This window comes from Molothrus aeneus, chromosome 18 (genome assembly GCF_037042795.1).
Source record: "Molothrus aeneus isolate 106 chromosome 18, BPBGC_Maene_1.0, whole genome shotgun sequence".
Taxonomy (NCBI): domain Eukaryota; kingdom Metazoa; phylum Chordata; class Aves; order Passeriformes; family Icteridae; genus Molothrus; species Molothrus aeneus.
In genome coordinates, this window is record NC_089663.1 from 8801070 (window position 1) to 8826249 (window position 25180).

General features: G+C 43.0%; 3 protein-coding genes across 4 annotated transcripts; 2 read left to right on the plus strand and 1 right to left on the minus strand.

Moving 5' to 3' along the window:
- Positions 1–3595: 3595 nt before the first annotated feature.
- On the plus strand, positions 3596–6631 carry XBP1 (X-box binding protein 1). Its single transcript, XM_066562551.1, is given in 6 exon segments — positions 3596–3838; positions 3922–4018; positions 4096–4227; positions 4714–4767; positions 4770–4877; positions 5633–6631. Coding segments are annotated over 6 exon segments (1158 nt in total). The 5' UTR covers positions 3596–3629; the 3' UTR covers positions 6191–6631.
- Positions 6632–8349: 1718 nt separating this feature from the next.
- CCDC117 (coiled-coil domain containing 117) lies at positions 8350–15029 on the minus strand. Its single transcript, XM_066562552.1, has 6 exons — positions 14970–15029; positions 14581–14864; positions 13936–13986; positions 13360–13593; positions 11832–11969; positions 8350–11298 (listed from the first exon to the last, which is right to left on the minus strand). Exons 2-6 carry the CDS (start codon positions 14856–14858, stop codon positions 11046–11048), a joined length of 954 nt encoding a protein of 317 aa, XP_066418649.1. The 5' UTR covers positions 14859–14864; positions 14970–15029; the 3' UTR covers positions 8350–11045.
- A 202-nt stretch (positions 15030–15231) lies between these two features.
- On the plus strand, positions 15232–25166 carry LOC136564177 (solute carrier family 2, facilitated glucose transporter member 11-like). 2 transcript variants are annotated; one of them, XM_066562004.1, is made up of 13 exons: positions 15232–15444; positions 15745–15834; positions 16821–16919; positions 18445–18605; positions 19281–19405; positions 19639–19768; positions 20275–20423; positions 21269–21456; positions 21955–22065; positions 22176–22277; positions 22810–22885; positions 23320–23447; positions 24359–25166. In XM_066562004.1, the coding sequence occupies exons 1-13, from the start codon at positions 15427–15429 to the stop codon at positions 24575–24577; spliced, it is 1596 nt and encodes a 531-aa protein (XP_066418101.1). In that variant the 5' UTR covers positions 15232–15426; the 3' UTR covers positions 24578–25166. The 2 variants fall into 2 exon arrangements, with proteins under 2 accessions (XP_066418101.1, XP_066418102.1); XM_066562005.1 differs by lacking the exon at positions 15745–15834.
- Positions 25167–25180: the final 14 nt, after the last annotated feature.

The following is a 25180-nucleotide window of genomic DNA, read 5'->3' on the forward strand; positions in this document are numbered from 1 at the left end:
TGCCTATGGCTGCTGGGAACTCCTGTAGCACTGAAGGGGGACCCTCTTTTCCTGAAGTAAAGCCTTATAAAAGGCCTAATTTCTACTCAACTTGCAGAATATTTTTGTTCCAGAAACACTGATAGTGTTGCCTGAGTTAACTCAGACTTGTTTTGTGAATCAGAAGCAAGATTTCATTGACTGTGGTGATGGGAAAACCAACTCTATTGCATGGGGAGGCAGATAACCCTAAAGAGGGGTGTGTGAGACATCTCTGTCACAAAATATGGGCTGTCTGAGCCAACTGATGCTGCCTGCAGTGCTTGGGACATTGCTATGGGGAAAATACAGACAGAACTCCAGCAAGAAGGCCTGAAGGTATTAGAAGAGGTGTAACAGGAGTCACTTCAGGTACAGATGTGATGGGATCTCTCCCTCACCACAAATCAGCTAGGTCAGAGGACTGGACCATAAAGAGACCAAAGTCAGACTCTCCAGCCCATGCCTTTGGCCCACAACCAAGATCTAAGATGGAACTCAGGCAGACCTACCTCACTCTTCCTTGAAATTCTGGGTGGTTGGAAGTACCAGTAACGTGTGGGTGGACCATGAGGACACGAGGACAGGAGGACAAGGAACTGGAATGCAAGGTACACGTATGTTAGGAAAGTCACGGTTTGGAGCTGAACTCACTGTGTCTTTTCCATGCTTTTCTAGTGGTAACCTGGGAACAATCACAGAAGCCAATGAAGCAGAATTCAAATAATTTATTAAGTATTAATGGAGAAAGGATGAGAGCTGAGTGAAAATCACCTTTCTGAAGGGCTTGCTTGTGGCAGTGTTAAGAGAAGGGAAAGCCAATGTCACTTTGGACAGCATGCAGGCAGGGTGGCAGTTCCTTGCAGTAGCCAGAGGATACAGATTCTGCATATTCCCTGAGACTGAGAGCACTAAAACTTTTAAAAATGCACTCCTGAATCCAAAAGTGTAATGACAAAATTTAAGAATAAGTAAAATTAGTTTACAGGTTTTGAATAACCTTGTTTTAGGCTGCTAAACAGGTTCTCTTCTCATTTAATCAGCTATTGATACAGGTATGGGAACACTCCAGCTGGTGTCAAGATCTTGGGGGCCTGGGCCACCATCCAAGTATTTTCAGACACACATCTGGCAAGCAAGCTCTTTCTCAGATTATCTTTTCTCTATGCCCCCCTCTTCCATTTTACTTTCCTCCCCTATTCCCCCTTTTTTCATGTGTAGATAACATTGAACACACATTTCTTTCTCTGTATCTGAGATTACACAAGGGTAAAGCCTCTCCACCTTTGTTAAACAAAATTATTTCCTCTGGTGGGTTGGCCACCTGGAACATAAAACATAAAGCTCTTTTAGCAGGAACTAATGTGGTTTCTGGCAGGACAGCCAACAGAATCCTCATTGGCACATCCTTGGTGGTAGTGCTGAACCCCCCAGCGGAGTGAAGGCAGGGTGAGAAGCATTCTTGAGTCACGTGGATCACAGGATTAAATCAAATGACTGAAAAAAAAGAAAAATACAAAGACTGGAATGTGTAAACAGTGAAGGGGAAAAAATGGAAATCAGAATTAAACTTGAAGCCTTTTTGTTAAAACTCTCTGAGAGAGTGTCACAGTGTAAGACCAGCTTTATGGACTTTTCTTAGGCACTCTTTTACCCAGGGACTCAACCATATATTTAATGAAACACTTTATATATCCTAATGGTATATAATATTTGTGAGCCTAAATATATTCTCAGCAACTGCCCCAGAGCTTGTCTTAGTAACTACTAAAACTGTTCAACAGGACTAGAATGCAGGGTGTCATGCCCTCCTTTTGCTAGCTATTACTGCCAGCAGTAATGGATGCTGTTATTATACTCAGTAACAATGGACACCACCAGTGCCAAGGGCAGCTTCCACTTTTGTTGGTTACACATCACTGTGAAGTAGCTCAGGCACCACTTCTAGCACATATGTCCCTGCACGTCGGTCGTTTATTCATGATCACAAGTGTTTGTTGCAAAAGGAAAGGTCCTTTTCATGGGCTCTGGTTCCACGTAAAATTAAATAGGAAAAGTAAATCACCTGCAGACAGAAGGTTAGGATTTTTCTTCAGTCATAATACCAAGACATATGGATATCTTTATGATAAATCATATAATGATAAATCAGATCTCCCCAGTATAGCTGTAAATATTATAAATCAGCAATGTAAGGCAGCCCTGTTCACCCCAATTTTCTTGCAAATAAGGGCAACTCGAAATGGATGTCTGAAATCTGAAGCAGTTATTAATACTGAATCTGCATTTTGGTCGAAAAAAGTAACACTTTAAAGTGGGAATTGGAATTACAGAAGAAACATGAGTCCAAATCCAGAAGAGACACACAAAAGAGAAGCAGTATCTCCAATGGCCACTGTCTCAGGGGCTTAGCAGGACCCGAACAAACAATTTTTTACACTCCGATTAAAAGGCTTATTGAAAAATTGCCATGTTTTTCACAAAGGTGTCAAAGTAGAAAGATGAACTTTCAGCCTTAGCTCAATGTCATGCTGCAGTGCGCAAGAAAAGAACAAACACAAGCTCACAAATGCAGTTTGTTCTCTGTATCATGAAAGCCTGGCAGAACTCCAGTGCTGGAGTAATGCCAAACCAGCACACCAGTGTCTTTGATCTTCTAAAGCTCATGTTTTCCTTTAGTGTTTAACATCTCCACTAATTTAAAATCAATGTACAAATGGCTTTCAAAAATAATTGTGAGCAGCCAAAGTCTCGACATTTCATAACTATTCAGGTCGTTGGCAACTGTCACAAGTGGAAACTTGGAAAGCTGCAGAGGCTGAGCTGCCGGAGGTTCAAACTCCCTCGATGCCCTGCAACCTGTGCATTGCTGCCCGTAGGTTGCTGAACACCTGCATTCCCATGGGCAGAGCATTTCCAGGCTTTCTACCTGCAAACCTTCTGTCTGAACCCCAGATCTATCAGATCTGACACCAGCCCGTCAGGGCAGGGTGATTTCCTCCCTCAGACACCTCAGAAGTGCTCACTTCACTCCCACACAGCTCGGCTGCTCCTCAGGGTTCGACTCCCCTGAGGGATTTCTGCATGGTCTCCTGCAGTTCCACTCATCAATCACTAACATCGCTGCCTTTTTAGTCTTCTTAGACTAAAAAGTTCATTCTTATGGCATCTGCTACAGCTCCATTCGTGGCACTTGTGTTCCCCATGATTATGCTTGTGACTACTTGTGACAGATCGGCTCCGGGAAAGAGACCAGAGGGAGATTTCAGCTGAATCGTCACGCCAGGCCCGGCTCACTGCCTTCTGAAGGAATTTCAACTTTGGCCACCGCCATCGTGGGTCTGGCCCGAGTCTGGCCCAGGCCCCTCCCGGCCCCGCTCTGCCCTCACAGCCGCCCGCCCCTCGCCAGCGCCTCACAGCCGCAGCCCCTTGTCTGATGCAATTCACTTCCCCCCTTGCTCGCGGCTTCGGGCCAATCACGGGCTCTCCCGGCCGTGGCGTCACGCCTCACAGCCAATGAGCGAGAGCCACGATGGTAGAAATCCGGGCGGGGCGGCGCAGGGCGCAGTTAGCCGCGCTGGTGACGCGGGCGGCGTGTCCGCTGTGCCGCCATGGCAGCGCTGCCCGGTGCCGCGGCCCCGCGGCTGCTCCTCATCCCTAGCAAAGCTGCCGAGGCTCCCGGCGCCGCGGCTGCCCGGCATCTGTCCGTTGTCCTGCCGGCAGGGGCCGACCCCGGCCTCCCGGGGATGGACACCGCGCAGCCGGCCCGCAAGCGGCAGCGGCTCACGCATCTGAGTCCGGAGGAGAAGGCGCTGCGCAGGTGAGTGCGGGGCAGCGGTGGCGGGGCTGTGGCTGTACGTGGTGGGTACAAGATGTCCCGCTGACGGCCGCTCTGCCCCGCAGGAAGCTGAAGAACCGAGTGGCCGCCCAGAGTGCCCGCGACAGGAAGAAGGCGCGGATGACAGAGCTGGAGCAGCAGGTGGTGGAGCTGGAGGAGGAGGTAAGGGGCTGCGGGAGATACGGGGCTGGAGCAGGAGGAGCAAGGGAGCGGCCTCCCTGCCTCACGGCTCTTTGCAGAACCAGAAGCTGCTGCGGGAGAACCAGCTCTTGCGGGAAAGGACGTGTGACCTCGCGAGGGAGAACCAGGAGCTCCGCTGCCGCCTTGGTTTGGACGCTCTGAAGACGGAGGAGGAGGGTGACGAGTTCCAGGTGAGCCGCGCTGCTGGCGTGTCCGCACAGCTGCCCCGATCCCGGGGCAACCTCGGGGCTGTGGGCAGGGATATGCCGCAAAGACCTTTGTCCTCCATATGGAGGCTGTCCTGAAACTCTTCGGGTGCCAAGTCGAAATGGGTAATGTGGGAGGTAGAAAGCTGACTACTTCCAGGCTGTTTAAGACAGTTTTCTCTGGTTTTCTACCATATAGAGGTGAAGTAAAAACTGTTACAGTCATGTAGGTATGTCTCAGATGTGGTGGAGAGGGTCAGGCTTTCATTTAAAAGTGTCAAACAAAATAAATGTGCAAGAGTAGGGAAGCATCAGCTAACTTGGAAATTACCTTACCTTCAGGTTCCTACAGTACAAGCGAATAGGGAATTTTGTGTTGGAAGCCTTAGCAGAAGAATTGTGATCTTGAAGATCACGTACTGTACTGCCTACCAGAACACTTGAAATGACTGAGTTTTTGTCTTGGTACAGGTTGTGAAGGAATCCCACGTGGATGAGATCAGATTGGTGACCGGGTCCGCTGAGTCCGCAGCACTCAGACTACGTGTTCCTCTGCAGCAGGTGCAGGCCCAGCAGTCACCATTTCTGATAGTTTCCACATGGATTCTGATGGCAGTGACTCTTCAGACTCTGAGGTGAGCATCCAGTCCTATACAAACTGTCCATGAAATTCAGAATTACTGAAGATTTAAGATTAGTGTTGTAATGTTTTGATGTTAAATCATTTGGTGATTTTGTTTATTCCAAATCTTGGAATGCCAGACCTGAGCATCAGAACAGCTGTGTTAGGCTGTATCCAGTGAGTATAGGAATTCAACAATACCCACATGAAAAAACCCAGTCCCCACAGCTTTGGTTGTGTGCAGGTCTGCCTAAGCCAGGTTTTGGTCCCTGCTTTGTGTAGCCAGCAGGCACTGTGGTCTTTGTACTTGATGGGTACAAGATCTCAAGGAGTTTCTAATAGTGGCTGTAAATCTTAAATGCATGTATAATTCCCTGGGAATTGCCAGTACCCTTACAAAAAAAGCTGTGGGCAAATAATGACTGTGCCCTGGCATAGATTGCCCAAATGGGTGTGGAGTCTCCCTCACTGGAGACAGTTGAGAACCATCTGGTGCAATTCTGTGCCACGTGCTCTAAGATGACTCTGCTTGAGCAGGGAAATTGGACCAGATGTGACCTTCTGTGGTCCCTTCCAACATGGCCTATTCTGTGAATTTCTGCAAGATAGGTAACTGCCTTAGCTGTATGTTTGATGATATTCTTGGTAAAACAACTGTGATTGCATCAGTGTATATTAACTTCCATATGGAGGTTAATAGAGGCCACATTTGGTGTTTGGCTGTAACAGTAATAAACTATCTTTCTAACACTGTCTTTCATTTTGCAGTCTGATGTCCTATTGGGCTTTCTGGACAGTCTGGACCCAGAGTTGTTTCTCAAATATGCTGATTCAGAGTCAACGTGCCTGGAAAAGCTGGAGGAAGAGATCTCTGGAGAAACAAATTCCATACCAGCCACCCTCTCTCCCTCTTTGGGGTCCCCATCAGCCAAGCTGGAAGCCATTAATGAACTCATAAGGTTTGATCACGTGTATACAAAACCCCTGGTAGTGGAGATTCCTGTTGAAGTGGCCAACCAAACCAATATGCTAGTGAAAATTGAGAAAGAAAATCTCTCTTCATCTGACAACAAGGCCATCCCTGAAGCCCCAGTGTCTGTGAAGAAGGAACCTGTAGACAGCTTCATGCCTGAACTGGGCTTTTCTCATCTGCTTTCTTCTTGTCATAGCCTTGAAGCCTCAAGCTACCTGTTGGATGGCTGTAGTGACTCTGGGTATGAAGGATCCCTGTCTCCCTTCAGCGATACATCGTCCCCGCTTGGCGCTGACCATGCGTGGGAGGACAGCTTTGCCAAGGAACTCTTTCCCCAGCTCATCAGTGTCTAACGTGGTAGTGTTAACTCCCTGGGAGCAACTGTCCTGGCAGGAAATCAGCAATGCCCCTTTGGGGTCTATGTGGGCAAAATCAAGTCCATTCAGAAAAGTGTTTCTCACCTTTACCATGCTAGTTGATGGTATGAAAAAGCCTGGGGTGTCCTGTCCTGCCCTGGCTCCCCCCAGTCAGTGTTGGCTTAGGAGAGAGGCAGGTTTGTTTCTCAATAACTTGCTCATTCTCTCTGAACCTGAAAATGTTTTGTTTTCCAGTTAAAATTTTAACACCAAAAACTAAACTGGGATATTCATGTATAGGCAACTGGGCTAGACCTTAATAGTCTCTAAGTCTTACAGCTTCACTAAATGCTTGTTTTCCATTTGCTATGTAGAGTTGCTTTGTCCATTTAATATTTAACTGTATTGGTGCAATTAAAATGCAGTGCAGCTCACTGACCCTGTTTTGCCTTAGAACTCACTGGGGAGGGGAGAGGATGTGGGCCTTGGAGAATTTAAGTTCAGGTCCCTCAGTGTCTCATCCTGCCACAATGCATTGAGGAGCACTGCTCATAAGGTGTCTGCAGCTGGATGCTTCAGCAGTTCTCTTTTGGGGGCACTGGATGTGGTAGACAGGTTTGTGTGAGGGACAGAGCTACTGGAGCAAAACCTTCAGCCTCTGTGAGGCAGGCACCTGGCAGGAGCTTGAGGTCTGAATATTCAAAAGTCAAGGCAGTGGTGGCACCCTGGTGGCCAGTACTGCTGTCCAAAATTCTCTCAGTCTGAGGGGAGGTGGGTGAAAATGGTTGCAGATTCTCTATGACCACAGGAAATCTTGAAGCATCAAATGGACTTGTCAGGAGCCAATTTTAAATACCACAGCAGGACTTCTCATTGTCCACATCCATTTGCTCCAGTATCCAGTATTTATCACAACATTTTTTAAAAACTTGGAGGGACAGAAGAAATTTCGTACTGAAAATAAGAGAGCTGTTGCAGGTGTTGGCACAGCTGTTCTTGGTTTCAGTGCTATTTCATGTTTTGCATTCAATTTTGGCAAAAATAACTTGGGGTGGGGAAGAAAGAAAACCAGAGATGTTTCAGTCAGTAACATTCAAGGTGACAGGACTGCTTTGGATTACAAGCTTGAGTAACCTAGTTTATACTGAAGGATTCCACCTGAATAGTGGGTAGAAGTAAAGACTACAGCTGTGCAGTGTAATAAATTTAGATTAAAAATCCAAGCAGTCAGAAGAATAAATTACTTTCACGGTGGAAAAGAGGGAGTATCAAATTGTTGCAAATCCAAAAAAAGCGGAAGTGAGGATTTGATCTGTAGTAGTTTTGCAATACGTTCTTTTAGCACCCTTTTATGGAGCCCCAGCTCCTCCTGGCAGCCATGAGCAAGCCATTTCAACATCTAAAAAATCCAAAGGAAATTGTATTACAGTCTCCTTTCCATCACAGTAGGACATGGGATGTGCCTAACATTTCAGCCTTGTTAAGCACAAGAGACAGCAATGTTCAAGGATGTGGTCTTTACACTGTTTTGCTTCCCCTTCTCAACTTAACAGCTCTATCCTGGCATGCTTCGTCCTGACTTACTGCAAGCACTGGGTCCCACAACAATGTGTTAATAGTTACTGAGACCTCTTCCACTAAAAACACAGAAGTAGTTCTTGTTTGGCATCATGGAGAAATCCCTATGAGCACTAGTATTTTCTACTAGAATCAAGTCCACTAAGATGGTACACAAAAAAAGCAAGTCTTACCTTCCAACAAAATTACTAAAATCTGAATTTAAAACTCTTCTCAAACATTCCTTAACTTTAAAAATACCTAGCCTGCTTGGTTCTGAATAGTTTTATTCTGAAGTCAAATAAAAGATCTCAAAACACAAGCTATAGCAACATTAATTGGTACCCCTGTTGCTTTGTCAGAGGCCTATGAGAGACTTAAAATAACTTTTCCTTCCTGGCAGCTTCAGGTTTATTCTATTCTGCTCTTGCCTTCCCTTGTCCTGCTGAATACTGTGGAGGAAAAAAAGAGCATGCCTTTGACATAACATAGATAAATTCAAATCTTCTTAAGCCAGAAGAGTACTTTACTGTCCAGCTGAAGGACTGCACATAGACTCCCAAGGCTTTATCACTCTTACCAGGAATGAAACAGTCATCTAAAAAATATTTTAGAAAATTTATTGAAAACTGACATACAAAGGGTGATTTGGTCCCAAGAGAAGACAGACCAGAATCGGATCTTTCGTATTTCAAAATAATGTTTTTCCTAATACTGCGTCGCATTTGCCATCCCGTTTGTGAACAGCATTAATAAAAGTCTTTTAATGAAGACAACAACAAATGAAACTCACAAATACAGAAGTCTGTAAATGCCCACAGCTTGATCTCTCATCCAATCACCCTCTCCAAGTGATGGCTGTTAGCAAGGATCTTGCTCAGTGTTCCTGTCACTTGGTTCCCACTCTTCCATCAATTTAAGCAACTCAACCCCTCTGTCTCCTACCACAAGGGCAGAAATGCATTGTGAAAAAATGAAAGCAAATGTTTTCTATCAAAGCAAACTTTTTAGACAATTTGTTTTTCTCCATCTCATAGTCTTTGTCAACAGTGCACCACTCTATTGTTGTTTTAGATGGCAGGTAACAGGTCAGTGATGCCCTACTGGCATTGAGTTAAGAGGAAAAACACCTCTGAAAGTCAACCTTTGGTACAAACCTAGGAGGAAAAAAAGTATGCTTAAAAGCCATCTACAACAAATTCTGCAAATCCGATATGCAATTGGGTGTTTTTAAGAGGAAAACAACTGCATCAATTGATGTATTTAAGCCTCCCAGAGTTTTTTTAAATCTTCTGTTGCAGTTTCAATGTTGTTGAGATGGTTTCATCATATTTTTGAAATTTTCATCCTTTTTTTTCAGTTTATTTAGGATTCAGAGCTTTCACCTAAAATACTTTAACTATAATCCAGCAAGCTGAAAACCAGTTACTTACTTGGAGGCATCACATTTTCTACCTGCAGTGACTACAGCCTTCTCCAAACTGACTGCTTTATGTTCTACTCAACCACTGGAGCACATCAGAGGCTGTAGGTATTAAAAGATGTTCAGCAGCTTAATAACACATAAGAAATTTTCCACAGTTCATGCAAAAGATTTCTAGCAGACCCTGAAATTAAATTAGGCATTATAGCAAGATAGGCTGCACATGTTCAACTTAATAAACCTTCCAGAATGGTACAGGTGTATACTGGTTTCCAGAATAATATCTTACTCAAATGCTGGAGTGTTTTTAGTGAAACTCTAAAATGTTTTACCAAGAGACAGGAAATTTCAGACAACCTTCAACAAAAGCAGCAAGATAAACAGGGTTTAACAAACAGGTATGTTTTGAACAACCAGAAGGACTGCAAAAAGAGAAGACTGATTTTAAGCTTTTAGCTATGGGTTATTCAACAGTGAAGAATATTATCACAAGGATTATCTTTTAGCTGTGCAGAGGAAGAGAAGATTTTCTGCAGCTGCATTCCTGTGTACTCGCTCCTTTATGTTAGCAAGATGTCAAAACTAGATTGGACATAGGACTCTGAACAGAACCTGTTACTTGGAAAGGGATTTCTTATGAAAAGCCTCAATTCAGGTATCTCTGAGAAAGCTCAAGGACTTGTGAACAAAAGATAAAACCCTTAAACACATTAGAAAACCTTAAGCATAACAAACTGCTGTGCATTGAGAAAAGGTACAAGCAATAGCTCATTGTGAACTCCTTTCCTTGGCACCCTGTGCAGGGTAGAAAATTCTTTTGGCAAACATCTGTTTAAACAATGTGATGCTATATTATTGGCACATACTGTGGCTTAAATTTTATGTCTAGATTCTCTCAGGAAAAAGACAGGCGTCTCCTTTACCTCAGCACCAAAGCCACTGACTTGGGTACAGACCCAGCATTTGAGCCTCGTAATGGCAGCAAGCACCATTATCCCTGTTATCTGATTTACTTATCATGTTTACCCAAATCAATGGATGCCATTCATTTCATCAGAAGTTACACTGTCTTAACTGACTTTCCAACTCCATGCATATAGAGAATCTCAGCACAATGTAGAATGTGAATCTCTTTGCTGAGAACCACTTTTCTCCAAACTTTGCATTGTTTGGGGAGGGGAACATCAAAAACCCACAAATCAAATTTAGAAGCCAATGAACCAAAGATGACTGAAGTTAGCAGGTATCCTGCAAGGTACAAGTGCTGGCTTTACTTTCTACAAAGCAAAAGACTTAAGCTCAGCTGTAATATTCCTTCCCTAGCACCCCATGGACTGTGTAATTTCTACATCTGAGTTTACATAAAGTCCAAACAAGATGATGTGAAAAGCTGTATTACCAGAGGGACTGCTTTTCTATCCATGACTAGATTTGAAGATGTTTCTTCCTTTACATTTTGTAATTCAAATTAAACCAAATGGCCAAGAATAGTATGTGCACCAGTTTCAATGGCTCAGTAAGACAAAGGTGTGGCTTAAGCCACAGTTACATTCACTATTTGGATTTTATGCTTTACCAAGGGCAATTAAGAGGATATTTCACCATTAAGCAAGATGGAAAGCTACTTCCCTGTTCCAAAGGCCTCTGAATTACCTTTTCAGTAAAAATAAGAATATTTAAGAGATTGGAACACAGAAATCTTAGGGTGTTTCCTGGCCACCCTATGATTGTGGTGTGCTTATGATTGTTAGTAAGAAAACAAAAAAACAAATAATATAACTTGAGATTCACACATCAAACCAGAAAAAAATAATCAAAAAACATCAACAATAGGCATCAGAAGCTCACCACTTCCAGTCTAAAATCTGGCATCTACAGCTCCATTTCTTCTTCTGCACACCCAGATATTCCCAAACTAGCATATGGATCCGGAGACATGGCAGTCTGTTGTGATCCAGGGAACGTTTCAGTCTGTGGGTCAAAAGGAGCTCTTGGTGTTGGCTGCTTAGCTTGACATACTTCTGTACTCTGCTGCTTGAAGTTCTTAACAGAAACAGACTTCAGTTTATCTGTCATAAATTCAGGAAGAGGTTTCCAAAGCACGAGTTCCATAGAAGGACGGCTCCTAGAAGGGATGGAGTTTCAGTAAATTTTAAGTTCTCCAAGCACAGCTATTAAATGCAGAAGATCTTCATCCTTTGAGCTAGCCTGGAACCATATTCCAGAAAATAAATACCTTTTTTCCCCCCCCTCTATTAAATTTCCTCTTCCCTATTCCCTAGTTCCCTTATTTCTATTCTAACCTTGTATTTCCTCTCTTTTTTGCACCAAACTTGACCACCGTTGGTCACACTTCAAGATCTTCTCATTTTGGAAATTCATATACATAAAACCAAAATTGACACTGGTTCACTCAACAGATTTCACTCTGTAGACATGAGGAGTACAAAACACATACTTGATGGCCACTCCAGTTACACTTATTTCTTTTTTACATTAGGACAGTTTTTCCTATTTTAACCAGATGAGTGGTGTGTTATACAATGTTGGCTGCATCATGCAGTAATCAAGGACATCTCCATAAACATGAAACGAGGTCTCTCTCCTTTCATTTGCACATGTTAGCTACATAGCACCATGATTTCCTCCAGAACTTACATAGATTCTATTATTTTCTTTGTCAGGACTTCACCAAAATCCCTCTTCATCCCTTTCTTAAGGGTATCTGACAGGATAAGAGTGGGCAGATTGCTAACATTTCCATCAGCATGAACTTCCTCATCTTCATCAATTATCCTAGGAATGGAGGGGGAAGAGGGAGATAAACACTATTGAGCATACTGTTATCAGGAACATCCACTGCAGACTACAGTCACATCTATGTGCTCTGCTCTGTGCACATCTCTGACCTGGGCTGGGTACCAGGAGCAGCAGGGCCATGTTAACATGAGGCTCTCTTGGGCTAAAACACCCTGAGGAGGACTCTCAGAAGCCACTCGAGCAGCAATGCCACTCCTGGTACCTGAGCTAGCTTTGTTACCCCTGTGTTATCCCAGCAGTGTCACTGCAAACACACACTGAGAGAAAAGAAATTCCCTCCAAAGGAAACTGAATGATTCAGTCACATTACACAAGTGAGTCTCAGCTATGCAGCTGCTTCACCTGCTCAATTCTCCAGAATTGGAATTGAGAATTATTGCAAAGGTACTGGAAATACTGAAAATAATGCTTCACTTTTCACAACGCTGTGCCAGTTTCTGAGATTAAATCAGCACAAATTGTTGAAGTGTTTAGAACAAATGGAAGCATCTCCTTTGTTTTTGGTTTTTGTTTTATAGAAAATTTAGCAGTGTAGCTGGGAAGAATAGGGAACAATCTTCCAAGAAGACCAAAGCAGACACAGATAATAGAGACAGATTTCACTACTCTGATTTACCCATTAAAAAAAATAACAGTCTAACAGTACCTTGCTTCTCCTTATGCATGATCTATGGAGTAATCTACAAAAAAATCTTGTTTTAAAATTTCTATAACTTTAGGCTTTTCTGATCATCTGCAGTGGTCATTTTAGATATTTTGGAATACCAGCTCACCTGCAATCAACTGATACATACACATGCCATTCCCAGAAATCTTTCAAGGGCCAGAATGCACAGTAAAATTATTCAAAGACTACAGCAGACTGTCTATAGCCACCCAATTACCCACATCACACCATCAGCAAGATGAATCTCAGCCTTACTGCATATGTGCAGAGAGACCTCTTTGGTTCATGCTACTCCCTCCACTGACAAATTCACATCTATTTTAAGTTTAAATCACAGAATAAGCTGCAATTGGTTGAAAAAAAACTGAGCTCAAGCCTGAGCAGGTAAATGTTAGAATATGAGCTTCTGGATGCTCACAGAAGAGCATTAAATCCAATTAGGGTATATTGGAGCTAGATAATGATTGGGAGCAGGGTGTCATTTACTCAGCATCTCCTGCTCTAGCACCCAAAATTTCAGATCAGCCTGAAGACTCACGGGACCAACCATAGGTAGCCTAAAATTAAATCATTTGAACAGAAGGTTCATCTCAGACTTACAGCAGTGTTATCACACTGCTAAGTGCTAGATTTACCCCTGAATGCCCACCAAAAAAGGGAAAGCTCAGCAAAGCCAGGCTACTCAAACCCTGCATTTACCTGTCCTCAATTTCCTGAAGTTTCCTGCGAGCAACCTCGCATTGCTGTTCCCCCATTGTCTGATCCATTTCTTCACAGGGAATTTCTAACATGGCAGTTTCAGGACCGCTGCCACCATACTGACTTGCTACCTCCCCAGCTGCCTGCTGACCTGCACAAAGAATCCATTCTTCAGTGTTGGGATTCAAAGAGCAATTTTTGGTTCCTGTCAGTCTCTTCTTCCGCACAGGACAGCTAGGAAACAAAGTAAGTTTACAATTGTCAAAAAAAGAAACGTGAAAATCGACAGGAACAAATGTAAAGTGCATTTCAGCAGCATTGACACTCTATGGCAATGCAACCTCAACAAAGAAAATAAATTCACATTGCTCTTAGCAAAATGTGAGTACCTATTCAGAAAAATCAGTGCCACACAATTAATTAGGTAATAGAAATGGATTTGGGCAATTCAAGGGAAGAGCTCCAAATGGAAACAATGATAGATTTCCTTCCTGTTTGTATTGGAGGTGAGATGTGCTCAAACAAAACAAAAAGCAAATCAGGATTTTTCAGGCTATAAAAGACAAATTAATTTACCCTTCTGCCTCTTCTTCTAGTTTATGCTTCCTTCCACATCGCACAGAGACACTACAAAAGAAAAACAGTTACTTAGCTTCAAATTGTATCTTTTGGTTATACTGATAGTGTCAAACAATATTTTCCTCCCTTTTCATCTGAGATCAATGGTGACAGTGTGTCACCAGCTGTGATGGGAATAAAAGTTTGGGACAATAAATAACCACATTGTTACAAAGGAAGTCAAAGGCAGCTGTAATTGCTCATTTCTCTGAACAGAATTCCATGCTGATTTCTTCTCTTTTACGTTATTTCGTTTTCCACAAGGGGCAAGACCAATTTTTTGGTCTAAAATTCAAATGCTTCAAGAAGCAACACACGACCTAGCTTGAGTCTCTTAATATTCTGTATCACAGGGACATACTGAAGAAATACTGAAACAAATAAGTGAGTTTGAAAGTACGCAAATATGCTGGTTCTTGCCTTTTAAACGGCTCCTTCATCCCCCCTCCCAGCCAGCTTCAAGGTCCTTAACCGAGCACAAGACAATTTTCTAACCTCCTACCAGCGCAACACTGCTACATGGAAACAAATCCCAGCCGCCTCGCAAAGCACCCGCCGCAGTTCCCCACAGCCTGGGCCCTGCGGAAGGGCTCTGGCACTTACTGGCTGCGGCTCCTGGTGAAGGAGCTCACCGGGGCCACCGTCAGCCCCTCGCTGTGGCTGCCGAGCGCGGCCAGGGAGGCCAGGTCGAAGCTGCTCTGCAGACAGAGGCCGGAGGGTCCGTCCACGCCGTCGTTTCCGATCCCTGCCATGACCATGCCGGGCGGCTGCAGACGGCCGTGGCCGCCGGCTAAAGGCTCCGGCGCAGCGGCCGGCGCTGTGGGGAGCTCCACGGCCGGGCCCGCCGGGATGCCCTGGAAGGATCTGCCTAGCGCTGCCATTTCCTGCTGCGGGGGAGAAAGAGCACATCAACGCCGCAATCCGCGCTGCGCCACACGCCGGCCCTGCCCGAGGCGCTCCCGCACGAAACCTCCTCCGCCCGCCGCGCTCACCCGGGCCGAGCCGGACCCGCGGCTGCGGCCGCCGCTACAGCCCGGGTCTTTCCAGGCCTTTCGCCGCGATCCGATAAGGACCCGCGGGCACTGTGGGAGCTGTAGTCCCGGGCACTGGGAGACCTCTGGGAGTTGTAGTCCCGAGTGCTGTGGGACCTGTGGGAGTTGTAGTCCTGGGTGCTGTGGGAGACGCGCTCTGGGAGCGGGCTCCCCGCCGCCGTGGCCCGTGAGGGGGCGCCGCGGGCTCCCCGGTCCCCGCCCGCCGTGGCCCGTGAGGGGGCGCCGCGGTGTCTCCGTGGGTGTCCGAACAGCCCCTTTCTTGTCCGTGGCCCGGTTTAATCCCCTCAGAGGGGTGGGCACGGTCCGGCAGCCAAATCCCGGTCAGCTGAGGGGCTCAGGCGGGTTAGGGGAGGTGGCGAGCGGAGCTGAGCTGAGCCCCGGGCGGCAGGAGAGAGGGATGGCGCCCAGGCACACGGTAACCGCCCGTCCTTGTCTTTGGTTGCGGGGGGCTGCGGGTTCTGCGCGGAGTTAGAGAAGGACAGTGCATGTACACACTGTAAGAGGTGGGAAAGCTCCCTGAGGCTGCTGCGAGGCTTTATCGAAGTTGGACATCCCTGTCACAAAGTTCAGAACCCTTCAGGAGAGTCGCAATGGGCGGGGAGAAAAAAACCAAAACCGATCAAACAAAATGACAAGAAAAAAACCTAAAGCTGTGTCTTAATAATACATTAGTAACTTAAGTTCTTTGGCACCTTTTTTTTTTCCTGTAACATAGTTTATTAAATTTTGCAAAGGAAATCTAATTCAGCCCATGCTCAGAATGGAGCACCAGCCCCTGCTCAGAGGGTCTAGCTCGCCCTGCAAGGTAAGCAGAACCATCCTGAAGGTGGATCCTGCAGGGAGTTTGTAGTTTTAGCAATGATGTACAGATGTGAAATGTGTGGGAATTTCATGTTAGCATTTGAGTATAAATACATGAAGTGATTAGACTCGTAAGGTTTTGTGCTTTCCTTGGACACCTGGCTGTGTTAGAAAGTGGAAGCTGTAAAAGCAACTTTCTGGTTCTGATGTTTTACATTGAATACAAATTGAATTTTGTTTGTGTCATGTTTTTGGAATGAAGTGAACGCCCTTACAAAGTGTCAGGAGTTCAGAACACATGAGGCTGTTATCTGTGCTCTCTCGTAACTCCAATGTCAGACAGCATACCAATGTCACGAGCCCAGCTGATTTGGGCATGAAGAGCAAAAGATCTGTCATAATAAAACCTAAGTTACATGAAGTATGTTCATTATTTTGGGTTGTTTGTTTGTTTATTTTCTGTTCCTTCTAGATTCCCAGTTGTACCCATAAAACACACAAAATAGGTTTACAGTACTTAGTTACTGTAAGGGTCTGAGTGTGCTGTGCCAGTATTTACCACATCAATTTTGGTTTTTTCTACCATAGTCACTGCAGCCCATACTTATAACTCTTAATTCATTGCTTTGGTTGACATTCAGAGAAACACTTTTCATTCTTGGAAACTGTAAGGAAATGTAAATTGGATTTTACTTTAATAAGATCAATTTCAACTTGCAAATTTCAGGGAGGGAGGGAAGAAGGAAGGAAGTGCTGATGAATTATCTTTAGGAAGGACACAGCTCTGTCAGAATACAGTACAATATCTAGAATAACTCAGCATTTCTGGGAACTGGACCAAGAATGAGAGTGATGAAGAATTAATCTACATACCTAACAATGAGAAATTCAGGGAATAGAAGTTTATTAAAAGAAATATGTACAGGCTTTATATATGAAGGAAGGGGAAATTTGATCACTGAAGTGCCTTGATTTTCTTTTGCTCCCCAGCTCCCCAGCTGGACGTTGTTCCTGGCTGTTTGTGCTGTTGGAATTGGAGGCACCTTTCAGTATGGGTACAATGTCTCTATTATCAATGCACCCACTCAGGTAAAAGCTCATCTTTTATTCACTGGACTGTTTCCCCTCTGAACTCAGCCACGAGGCCAAATGTGCTTTTGCTGTGATCACAGTGAGAACTGAAGCAGTTCTTCCTCTCATATGAAGGAATCTTGTTCATTTCCTAAGTGGTTTCATGTGCATTTGTTTGTGAGTACCTCCTGTCAGAGCTATTCTGTGTCAGACAAAAGTGTTAATATGCCTCATAAGTACCTTTATTTTTAGAAGGATTAACTGAGTAAGTAATATATTTTTTGATTACTAAAATAGCCCAGAACATTTTCAGTTGGAAGGGACCTACAATGACCATCTAGTCCAACTACCTCCAACTACCTGACCACTTCAGGGCTGACCAAAAGTTAAAGTGTATTACTAACAGCAATGTCCAAATGCCCTTGGAGCATTGACCACTTGTCTGGGAAGCCTGTTCTGTTTGACCACCCTTTCTGTAGGATGTTTCTCCAAATGTCAAGTTTAAACCTCCCCGACACAGCTTTCAGCCATTCCCATTCTTTCTATCACAGGGAGGAAGCATAGTCACTATTTACAGGTGTTCATCACAAGGCAGATTACTGAAAAAGATCTCTTTAGGGAATTAAAATGTTCCATCTGTAGTGTCTGAGTATCTTGTAAATATTTTCACTTGTTACTTGAGCGTTCTTTGCTGTAGCCTCCAGGATTCTGCATATTTTGTGGATGACTCAAGGATCTGAGCAAATATTCTTGTGAAAATGGTGGGTATCAGTTTTTGCTACCAGCTGATTTTTTTGCTTGGAAAACTGTGAAGACTGAATTTGCTTCAACACTGTATGCTTTTTACAAAGCTTCAGAGGGGCTGTTTGTGAAAGAACAGGTCATATGCTGGGAACAGAGGGAGAGTCCAAGAAGTTTGGTTCTTCTGTAGTCTTTGTTTGCAGGCAAAGAACAGGAGCCTCTGATTACAGATACATGCCAGTTCAAGTGTTTCTAAAGGCAAATTTTAGAAAACCAAGCATGTGGAATAACAGCTTCAAAGTTCTGACACATGAATACTGTAAGGTGGAGTGTTATCAGAGCTGAAAAAGGGATTTTACTATGACTTTTTGGATTATACTAAGGCAGGGAGATTTAGACCAAGTGTCAGAATGAGTCCCCTGACAGTAAAATTTTTTAGGTGGCAAGGCTTCTGTGCTGTGAGATGTTCCTAAAAACAGTAGGGCCAACCATCCACCCTGTTCCCCTCCTTGTTCAGAAGGACCTCAGAGCTCTCTCATGGCAGTGCATGTCAGGGTTGTGTTTCTCCTCTGCTGCAGCACCTGAGGCAGGGCACACAGCAGAGCTGCTCTGCAGCCTTTGAAGTGTGGGGTGTAGGAAACACAAAGTCTTCCTTGTGGTCAAGGAACATTCTGTCAGTAAGCTGATATCTCTTAGAATTAACTCCCAGAACTGATTTTCAGGACTGGGGTGCAAGTTATTTGTAGTGCTGTGTGTAGGGCTGTATAAAATGCTGCACATTCATCACTCTTTTCTCCTGCAGCATATACACAAGTTCTTAAACGAGACCTGGAGCAGTCGTTATCACAAGGAGCTAAATCCAGATTTGCTGACTTTTCTTTGGTCTGTCATTGCTTCCATCTTTTCCCTCGGAGGCCTGTGTGGAGCCCTGATTGGAGGCAGCATGGCCATACGCCTGGGCAGGTCAGTTGCAGCAGCAGACATATCAAAACATGTTTGCTTTTCCTACCTTCTCACTGGAATAGAAAGTAAATAAATGGGAAAAGAGTGGGAGAAAAGAGTACCTTGGTGAAAGTGAAAGTCTTGTCACTTTAAAACTGAGTTTTCTAGTACAATTTTACAGTTTATTCCAATGTGACTTTCAAGGGTGAGCCCTGAGTTATGACCTTTGTCTTTGCATTACATTTACTGAAATCTGAGTAGGGGAGTGCACACGGAATGTGTTGGAGACATGAGTTTCCCCCTGACACATTTGCAGCCCTTGTGCCAGTAAGGACATGCTGCTTCATCTGTTGCACTTCATTTGTCTAAATGAAGAAACCCCACTCCTACATTGTCAGGAATTTCTGTCATATTTATACATTATTCTTATGTTTAGACATTTTAAAAACATAAGGAGTTGTATCAGATATCTGGGTTTCCAGGGAATAGCATGTTTCTTCAGTATAAAGTCTATTTATCCCCCCACATTATCAGAAAAGAAAACTTTAAAAACCCACATTATTACAGATTTCCATAATGTCTGGTTGAGACATTGGGGGTGTTTTGTTTGTTTTAATCAGTTTTTGTTTGTTCTGTGGTGTATAATTATTATTATTATTATTATTATTTTATTTTATTTTTGTTCCTCCTTTTTAGGAAAGGAGCTCTTTTGATGAATAATATTATAGCAATACTAGCCTCCATTTTAATGGGGATCAGTTTTCCTACAGGATTATTTGAGTTACTGATTGCTGGAAGGTTTTTGATTGGCATAAATTCAGGTGAATGATTTCTTATTCCTACTATCAATAAACTATGGTGAATGATAAATTATTGTTATTTCTGATCCTTTAGGTTTTATGATGAAAATGTTCTGTAGTTTAGCTTGGAATCTGAAGGCAGCTAAATGAATAGGAAATTAATTAAGTCCCACTTTGTGTGTGTTTTGGTTTAGTAAATTGCTTTGCAAAGCAATTTCTACTGATAGGAAAATGTTTTTTCCATTTACTTGCAGGTGTTGGGCTCTGTGTGCAGCCTCTTTATATTGGGGAGTTTGCCCCAAAACACCTCAGAGGTGGCTTGGCCATGGGGACTTCCATCTTTCTGACTGGGGGAATTCTGACAGGACAAATAATTGGTTTGAGGTAAGAAATGTTTGAGGGGTTTTTTTCCTGTTTTCTATTATTCCTATGTAAAGAATTCCAATTTCCTACAGCTCGTTGCAGCACGTTCCTTGTGCCATTGTAGCATTGGAATTCACACACAAGGTCCCCCTGGGAGAAGAAAATCCTGCTTGAGTCACCTTATTGCTACAACTGCCAACCATCAGTGCTGTCTCCTCAGGGGAGTCGTGTCAGTTTAGATGGGTCACCAGAACAGCATCAGTAAAGCAGCCACATTGGAGCTGAGTTCAAGTTTTCTGCCAATTTCTTGCTGGAGACAGTGGATGTTGGCAAGGACTTGAGAGCAAAGGACCCACATCTCTGTATCACAGCACTAGCACTGCTTTTGTCCCCTGTGTGATCAGAGGAAGTTGCTCAGGCCTTCATCCAGCTGGAACTTAGAAGTTCCAAGAGCAGAGACTGCATTAAATAGTAACCAATAGCTAATTATTATATTTCTTTGCCTTCTTTTTCCACATTTCTCACAGAGAATTATTGGGTGGAGAAAAGCATTGGCCTCTGTTGCTATCCAGCAGCTGTATTCCAGCATTAGCCCAACTGTTATTCCTTCCATGGTTTCCTGAAAGTCCCAGATATCTTCTTATTGACAGAGGTGATGAGCTAAGCTGTGCCAAAGGTAATATCTATACTTTCTGTTCTCCAGAAGGGTACAATGAATATATTGGATTCCAGATTCTCCTTTTATCTTTATCCACACAGCACAGTTGTATCATCTAGTGCTTTTTGGCCCATATTTTTCCTCCAGTGAGCTTATATGGAAGAAGGGATTGTGGAACTCAGGAGCCCATAATGGGTTATGAACAAAACTTTATTACCCTATTTCAAATATAAGTTCATTGACTGGAGCTCCAAGCTGATTACTCTCAGTGGAAAGTTCATTAACAGAATCATCAAAACTCCTACTGTTGACCTTAAGAAGACAGATTGTAATTTGAGATATGTTTAATCATGAAGATTTTAAAGGAACTGATGCTGTATAGTCTTTAAGTTTTAAGACCATTTGTAAAGATTTTAGTCTGGGGTCCAAATGACTTCTGTTTATATTTGCCTTAGGAGAAGAATTTTCTGTCTTTGCTCCAGCTCACTAACTGCATCCATTGGCAACATTAAAGTCAAGGCCATAACAAAGGACTCAATATCTGCCTAGAATTTAGGCAAAACTAATCAAAATGGCAAGAGTGTCCTTTAAGGAAAAGACTATTTGAAGGTCTGAGGTTCAGATACAAAATATTTTGCCTAGTGAATATTTCAAGGTCAGATATTCCTCTAAAAAGAAGGAAAGAAATGCCACAGAATTCTCCAAATCCACCACAGCAAAAAATATTGAAAAAACATCAAGGAACAAGCAAGTCACAAAGCAAATTTTTCATATCCTAACAAAAACCAGGCCTTTATGAAAAGAGATTATTTCCCAGGAGTTGTGGCTAATAGATAAATGTAAATGATTTTTTCTCTTTGTAGCTTTGAAACTATTTCATGGTTCCTCAGAGTATCGGAGGGAGATGGAAGACATCCAGCGGGAATGCTTTGCCTTGGATGGGGAGAAAGCCAGGAAGCCCTGGCAGTTGTTCACTGACCCTGCTGTGAGATGGCAGCTGATCACTGTCATCGTCATGACCATGGGCCAGCAGCTCAGTGGCATTAATGCTGTAAGAGTGAACAAACAGCTTAAATAAGTATTTCATTTCCACCTGGTTTTCAACCATTTGTTAACACAAAAGATCCATGAGGAGAAGCTCAGTGAAATGGGATGAGTAGGAAAGAATGTCCTTGCATTATTTTGGTGTTTCTCTCTCATTTTTTTCTCATTTCTGTGTTTCTGGTATGCAAACTTTTCTAAAGAATGACTTGATACTTCCTCTGAAAAATAAATAAAGGTGGATCAGCTTATCCCAGTGTGTCTGGTTTAAGAATATAAAGCATATTCAGTAAGTTGACTGATCCTCTTGGCTTTTGTGATAGCAATATATTTACTTAAGACATGAATTTAACAGATTGTTATTGCTGCTTATGTTGAATTAGTAACTCACAACATAAAATACAGTAATCTATCTGTTTAGTATGAACATGACTTTGTTTCCAGACAATGTTTTAAATACCAGAAAAACCTCATTGTTTGTTTTTGGTTTTTTTTTTTTCTGTTGTAGATTTATTTCTATGCAACTTACGTTTTTGAACAAGCTGGGATTGTGGCAGAAAAAATCCCGTATGTGACACTTGGCACTGGAGTTTGTGAGTGTCTCACAGCCCTCTCCTGTGTAAGGAGCAGTTTGTTCTACCTCCCAGTACAAAAAGCAATGATTCTTCTTGAAGAATATTGGTAAAAATGAGATCAGTAGATTAACAGAAGGTTGTATCTTGTCCACAGGGCTTGCTGATAGACTATGTGGGAAGAAGATGCCTTATCATTGGGGGTTATCTCCTCATGACACTCTGGTGCACTGTTCTGACCTTCTCTCTGACTTACCAGGTGCAAAGGACTCGTTCCTGTTACCCAGTGTGACTGAGGAGTGAAAAGGGCACGTGGTGACACAGTAAGGGGGAATGGGTTTAAGCTGAGAGCAGGGTTAGATTAGGTTGCAGGAAGAAATTCTTCCCTGTGAGGGTGCTGAGGTCCTGGCACAGGGTGCCCAGAGAAGCTGTGGCTGCCCCTGGATCCCTGGAAATGTCCAAGGCCAGGCTGGATGGAGCTTGGAGCAACCTGGGATAGTTGAAGGTGTCCCTGCCCATGGCCAGGGGAGGGCTGGGATGCTTTAAAGCCCCTTCCAGCCCAGCCCACACTATGACTACATAATTCTATGATATGATTTAGTAAAAATCATTGAATGAACTGTTTAATGTCTCTGAAGCAGAACTGTTAAATAAATTAGCTGTAAAAGAGTAGTGAAAGACTGCTGGTCTTAATTGAAATAAAATACAGAAAGAAACATAACTGTAAAGCCAGACTTTAAAACTGGATTATCAAAATCTGAACTAAACCTTCTCATTGTCTTCTGTTTCAGGAGCTGTACTCCTGGGTGCCTTACATGAGCATGATGTGTGTATTTGCCTTCATCTTGAGCTTTGGGCTGGGCCCAGGTATTGCACAGGAATCTGTGTGAATGGGGGAAGTCTGGGAGGGCTGGGGTGTCACACAGCCAAGAGGCCTTTGCAGCACAGCTGCTTGCTCTGGCTGGGGAACCCAGGTGAGGCCATCCTGTAGCCCAGAGCTGAGGCTTACCATGCATGATTCCAGGGCAGCTACATGTGAGGGAGGGCTCAGTTCTGCCCTTCAGAGCACAGGGGATCTACACTTGTCAGAAGGGGCCTGCTCCCTGATCTGTGCTGCTGAAATGGGGCTGTGTTTTAGTGGGACACTTCCTGCAAGGGCAGCAGCCTCAGAATTGTGCTGTTAGGAATTATAATAGATCAGCTAATGGCATATTCAAAAGCAACTCAGTCTTTTGTAGCATTGGAAATACCTCAAGTTGACATTCAGCACAATTCTCTGTTCTGTTTCTGAACCATCCCAGGTGGCATAACAAACACCCTGACAGCTGAGTTATTTGTACAGTCCTCACGTCCTGCTGCCTACATGATTGCAGGGACTGTGAGCTGGATTAGTTTCTTTACAGTTGGAATGCTCTTTCCCTTCATAGTGGTGAGTATGAACAGCACAATTTCCATTTCATCTGCTCCCAGCTTCCATCCTATTGCTTGTATTGCATTATATACACTTGTATATATTACTGACACTTGACCAGGATGCACACTGCCCCTCAAATGAATTTGACTAGATTCAGTCCCTTTTAAAAGTATTTTTTACACATCACAAACCTCAATATAATATGATAAATGAAAAGTAAAGGAATGCACTGGAGGGCAATGTTCATGTTCAGATGAAAAAAACCAGAAGGTATCAAAAACAGAAAAACTTAATCAGATACTGAGATTTACACAAAACATTTTTCAATAGTGCCTTGTGCTTTTATGGCAAAGTAATGTTGAGGTGGTACCTGTGGCCAGTAAGTCACATCCCTGAGAAGTTGCTGAACTGACAGAGTTCTGTAAGCAGATTATTGGGAAAGCCAAGACAGGCTTTCATATCCAGCTTTGTATTTTTAGTTTTAGCACATGTTCTTGACAGCAAAACCTGCAGGAACAGAATGAATCTGGGTATCTGGATCTGCCTGTCCTTCCTTCATGGTTGAGCTGTGCTTCTCAGTAAGACATTTGGTTTAATGCACAGCATTGAAAAATGTTAACATTCAGAGAAACTTAAATTATATAATCTTAAAATATGTGACAGCTAAGTAGTAAATGTTGATTTCTAGATTGTGACATTTGACTGTTTAAATAGTTTATCTTATTTTTATAATAAAGTCTGCCCAATAATTGCACAGCACTTGACAGTCTTTTATCTAAAAAGTTACAGGTAAAGATTAGGTTGAATGACTCCTTTTAGAAAAATATCTGAGCAGCAATGTTAAGTGTAAATGGAGACAAAAAGCTTGTTTTCTCTAACCTACTATTATTACTCTTGAAATATGTTGCAATCACATTTATTTTCAGAATGGACTGAAGCAGTATTGTTTTGTGGTGTTCTTACTGGAGTGCTTCTTTGTTGCTGCTTTCATCTTCCTCATAATTCCTGAGACAAAAAACAAATCTTTTCTGGAAATCAAAAAGGAATTTAACAAGCTTAATTTTGGAAGAAATGCCAGGAAAAAGGAAACGGAGCTTTATGAAAGAAGGCAACCCCAAGATGAATTTTTAAAGGTTTCTGCATAATTTCACAAATGCAACAGAACTTCAGTGAAAATTATGAACCTTGTAATAAGTGATCAAGTGGCTTATTAAATCTTCCTGTGTATTTAGAGGAAGTGTAACTAAAGGCAAGTTAGTACTGCTGTTAAAACATGTATTGCTGAAATACTGTTAACAACATATTGTATTATCCACAGAAAACTTGATCTTTAGCTGTAACCTGGTGCTGTAGGGATGCAGAAATGCCAGGGAGGATGTTCAGTGAGGCCCTCTGGCAGATTTCTGTAGAGAATTCAGCAACTCTTGCATTTCAAAGCCCTGTGTTCAGTTGGGGTCACTGGGCATATCCAAATGCTCTGCTGAGTGTAATATTCTGAGTTCTTGTTAAAACCCACGCAAGAAATGATAGCTGATATTTGAAATATCTATTTCAGTATTTCTGATATTCCAGTTTGTATAGAAATAGTGGTATTTAGTTTCTGTTTTTCCAGTTATGTAACTTTGAAAGCCTTAAAGACATTCCTCATCCACTCCTACTACTGTACTGTGCAATGAAAGTACAGCACTCTCTGATTACTGGTATGTGTAATAAAAAACTTTTATCCTGATAAAAGATTGCCTGGGGTT

Bases quoted from the DNA above. Each gene is read 5' to 3' on its own strand.
- CCDC117 (XM_066562552.1), bottom strand. From the start codon at position 14,858: ATGGCAGCGCTAGGCAGATCCTTCCAGGGCATCCCGGCGGGCCCGGCC. The intron at 13,594-13,935 runs GTAAATTAATTT...TTTGTTTCCTAG, and splicing joins CTAGAAGAAGAGGCAGAAGG to CTGTCCTGTGCGGAAGAAGA. The intron at 11,299-11,831 runs GTAAGTTCTGGA...CATCCCTTCTAG, and splicing joins AAGAAAATAATAGAATCTAT to GAGCCGTCCTTCTATGGAAC.
- LOC136564177 (XM_066562004.1), top strand. The intron at 18,606-19,280 runs GTCAGTTGCAGC...CCTCCTTTTTAG, and splicing joins ATGGCCATACGCCTGGGCAG to GAAAGGAGCTCTTTTGATGA. The intron at 20,424-21,268 runs GTAATATCTATA...TTCTCTTTGTAG, and splicing joins TGAGCTAAGCTGTGCCAAAG to CTTTGAAACTATTTCATGGT.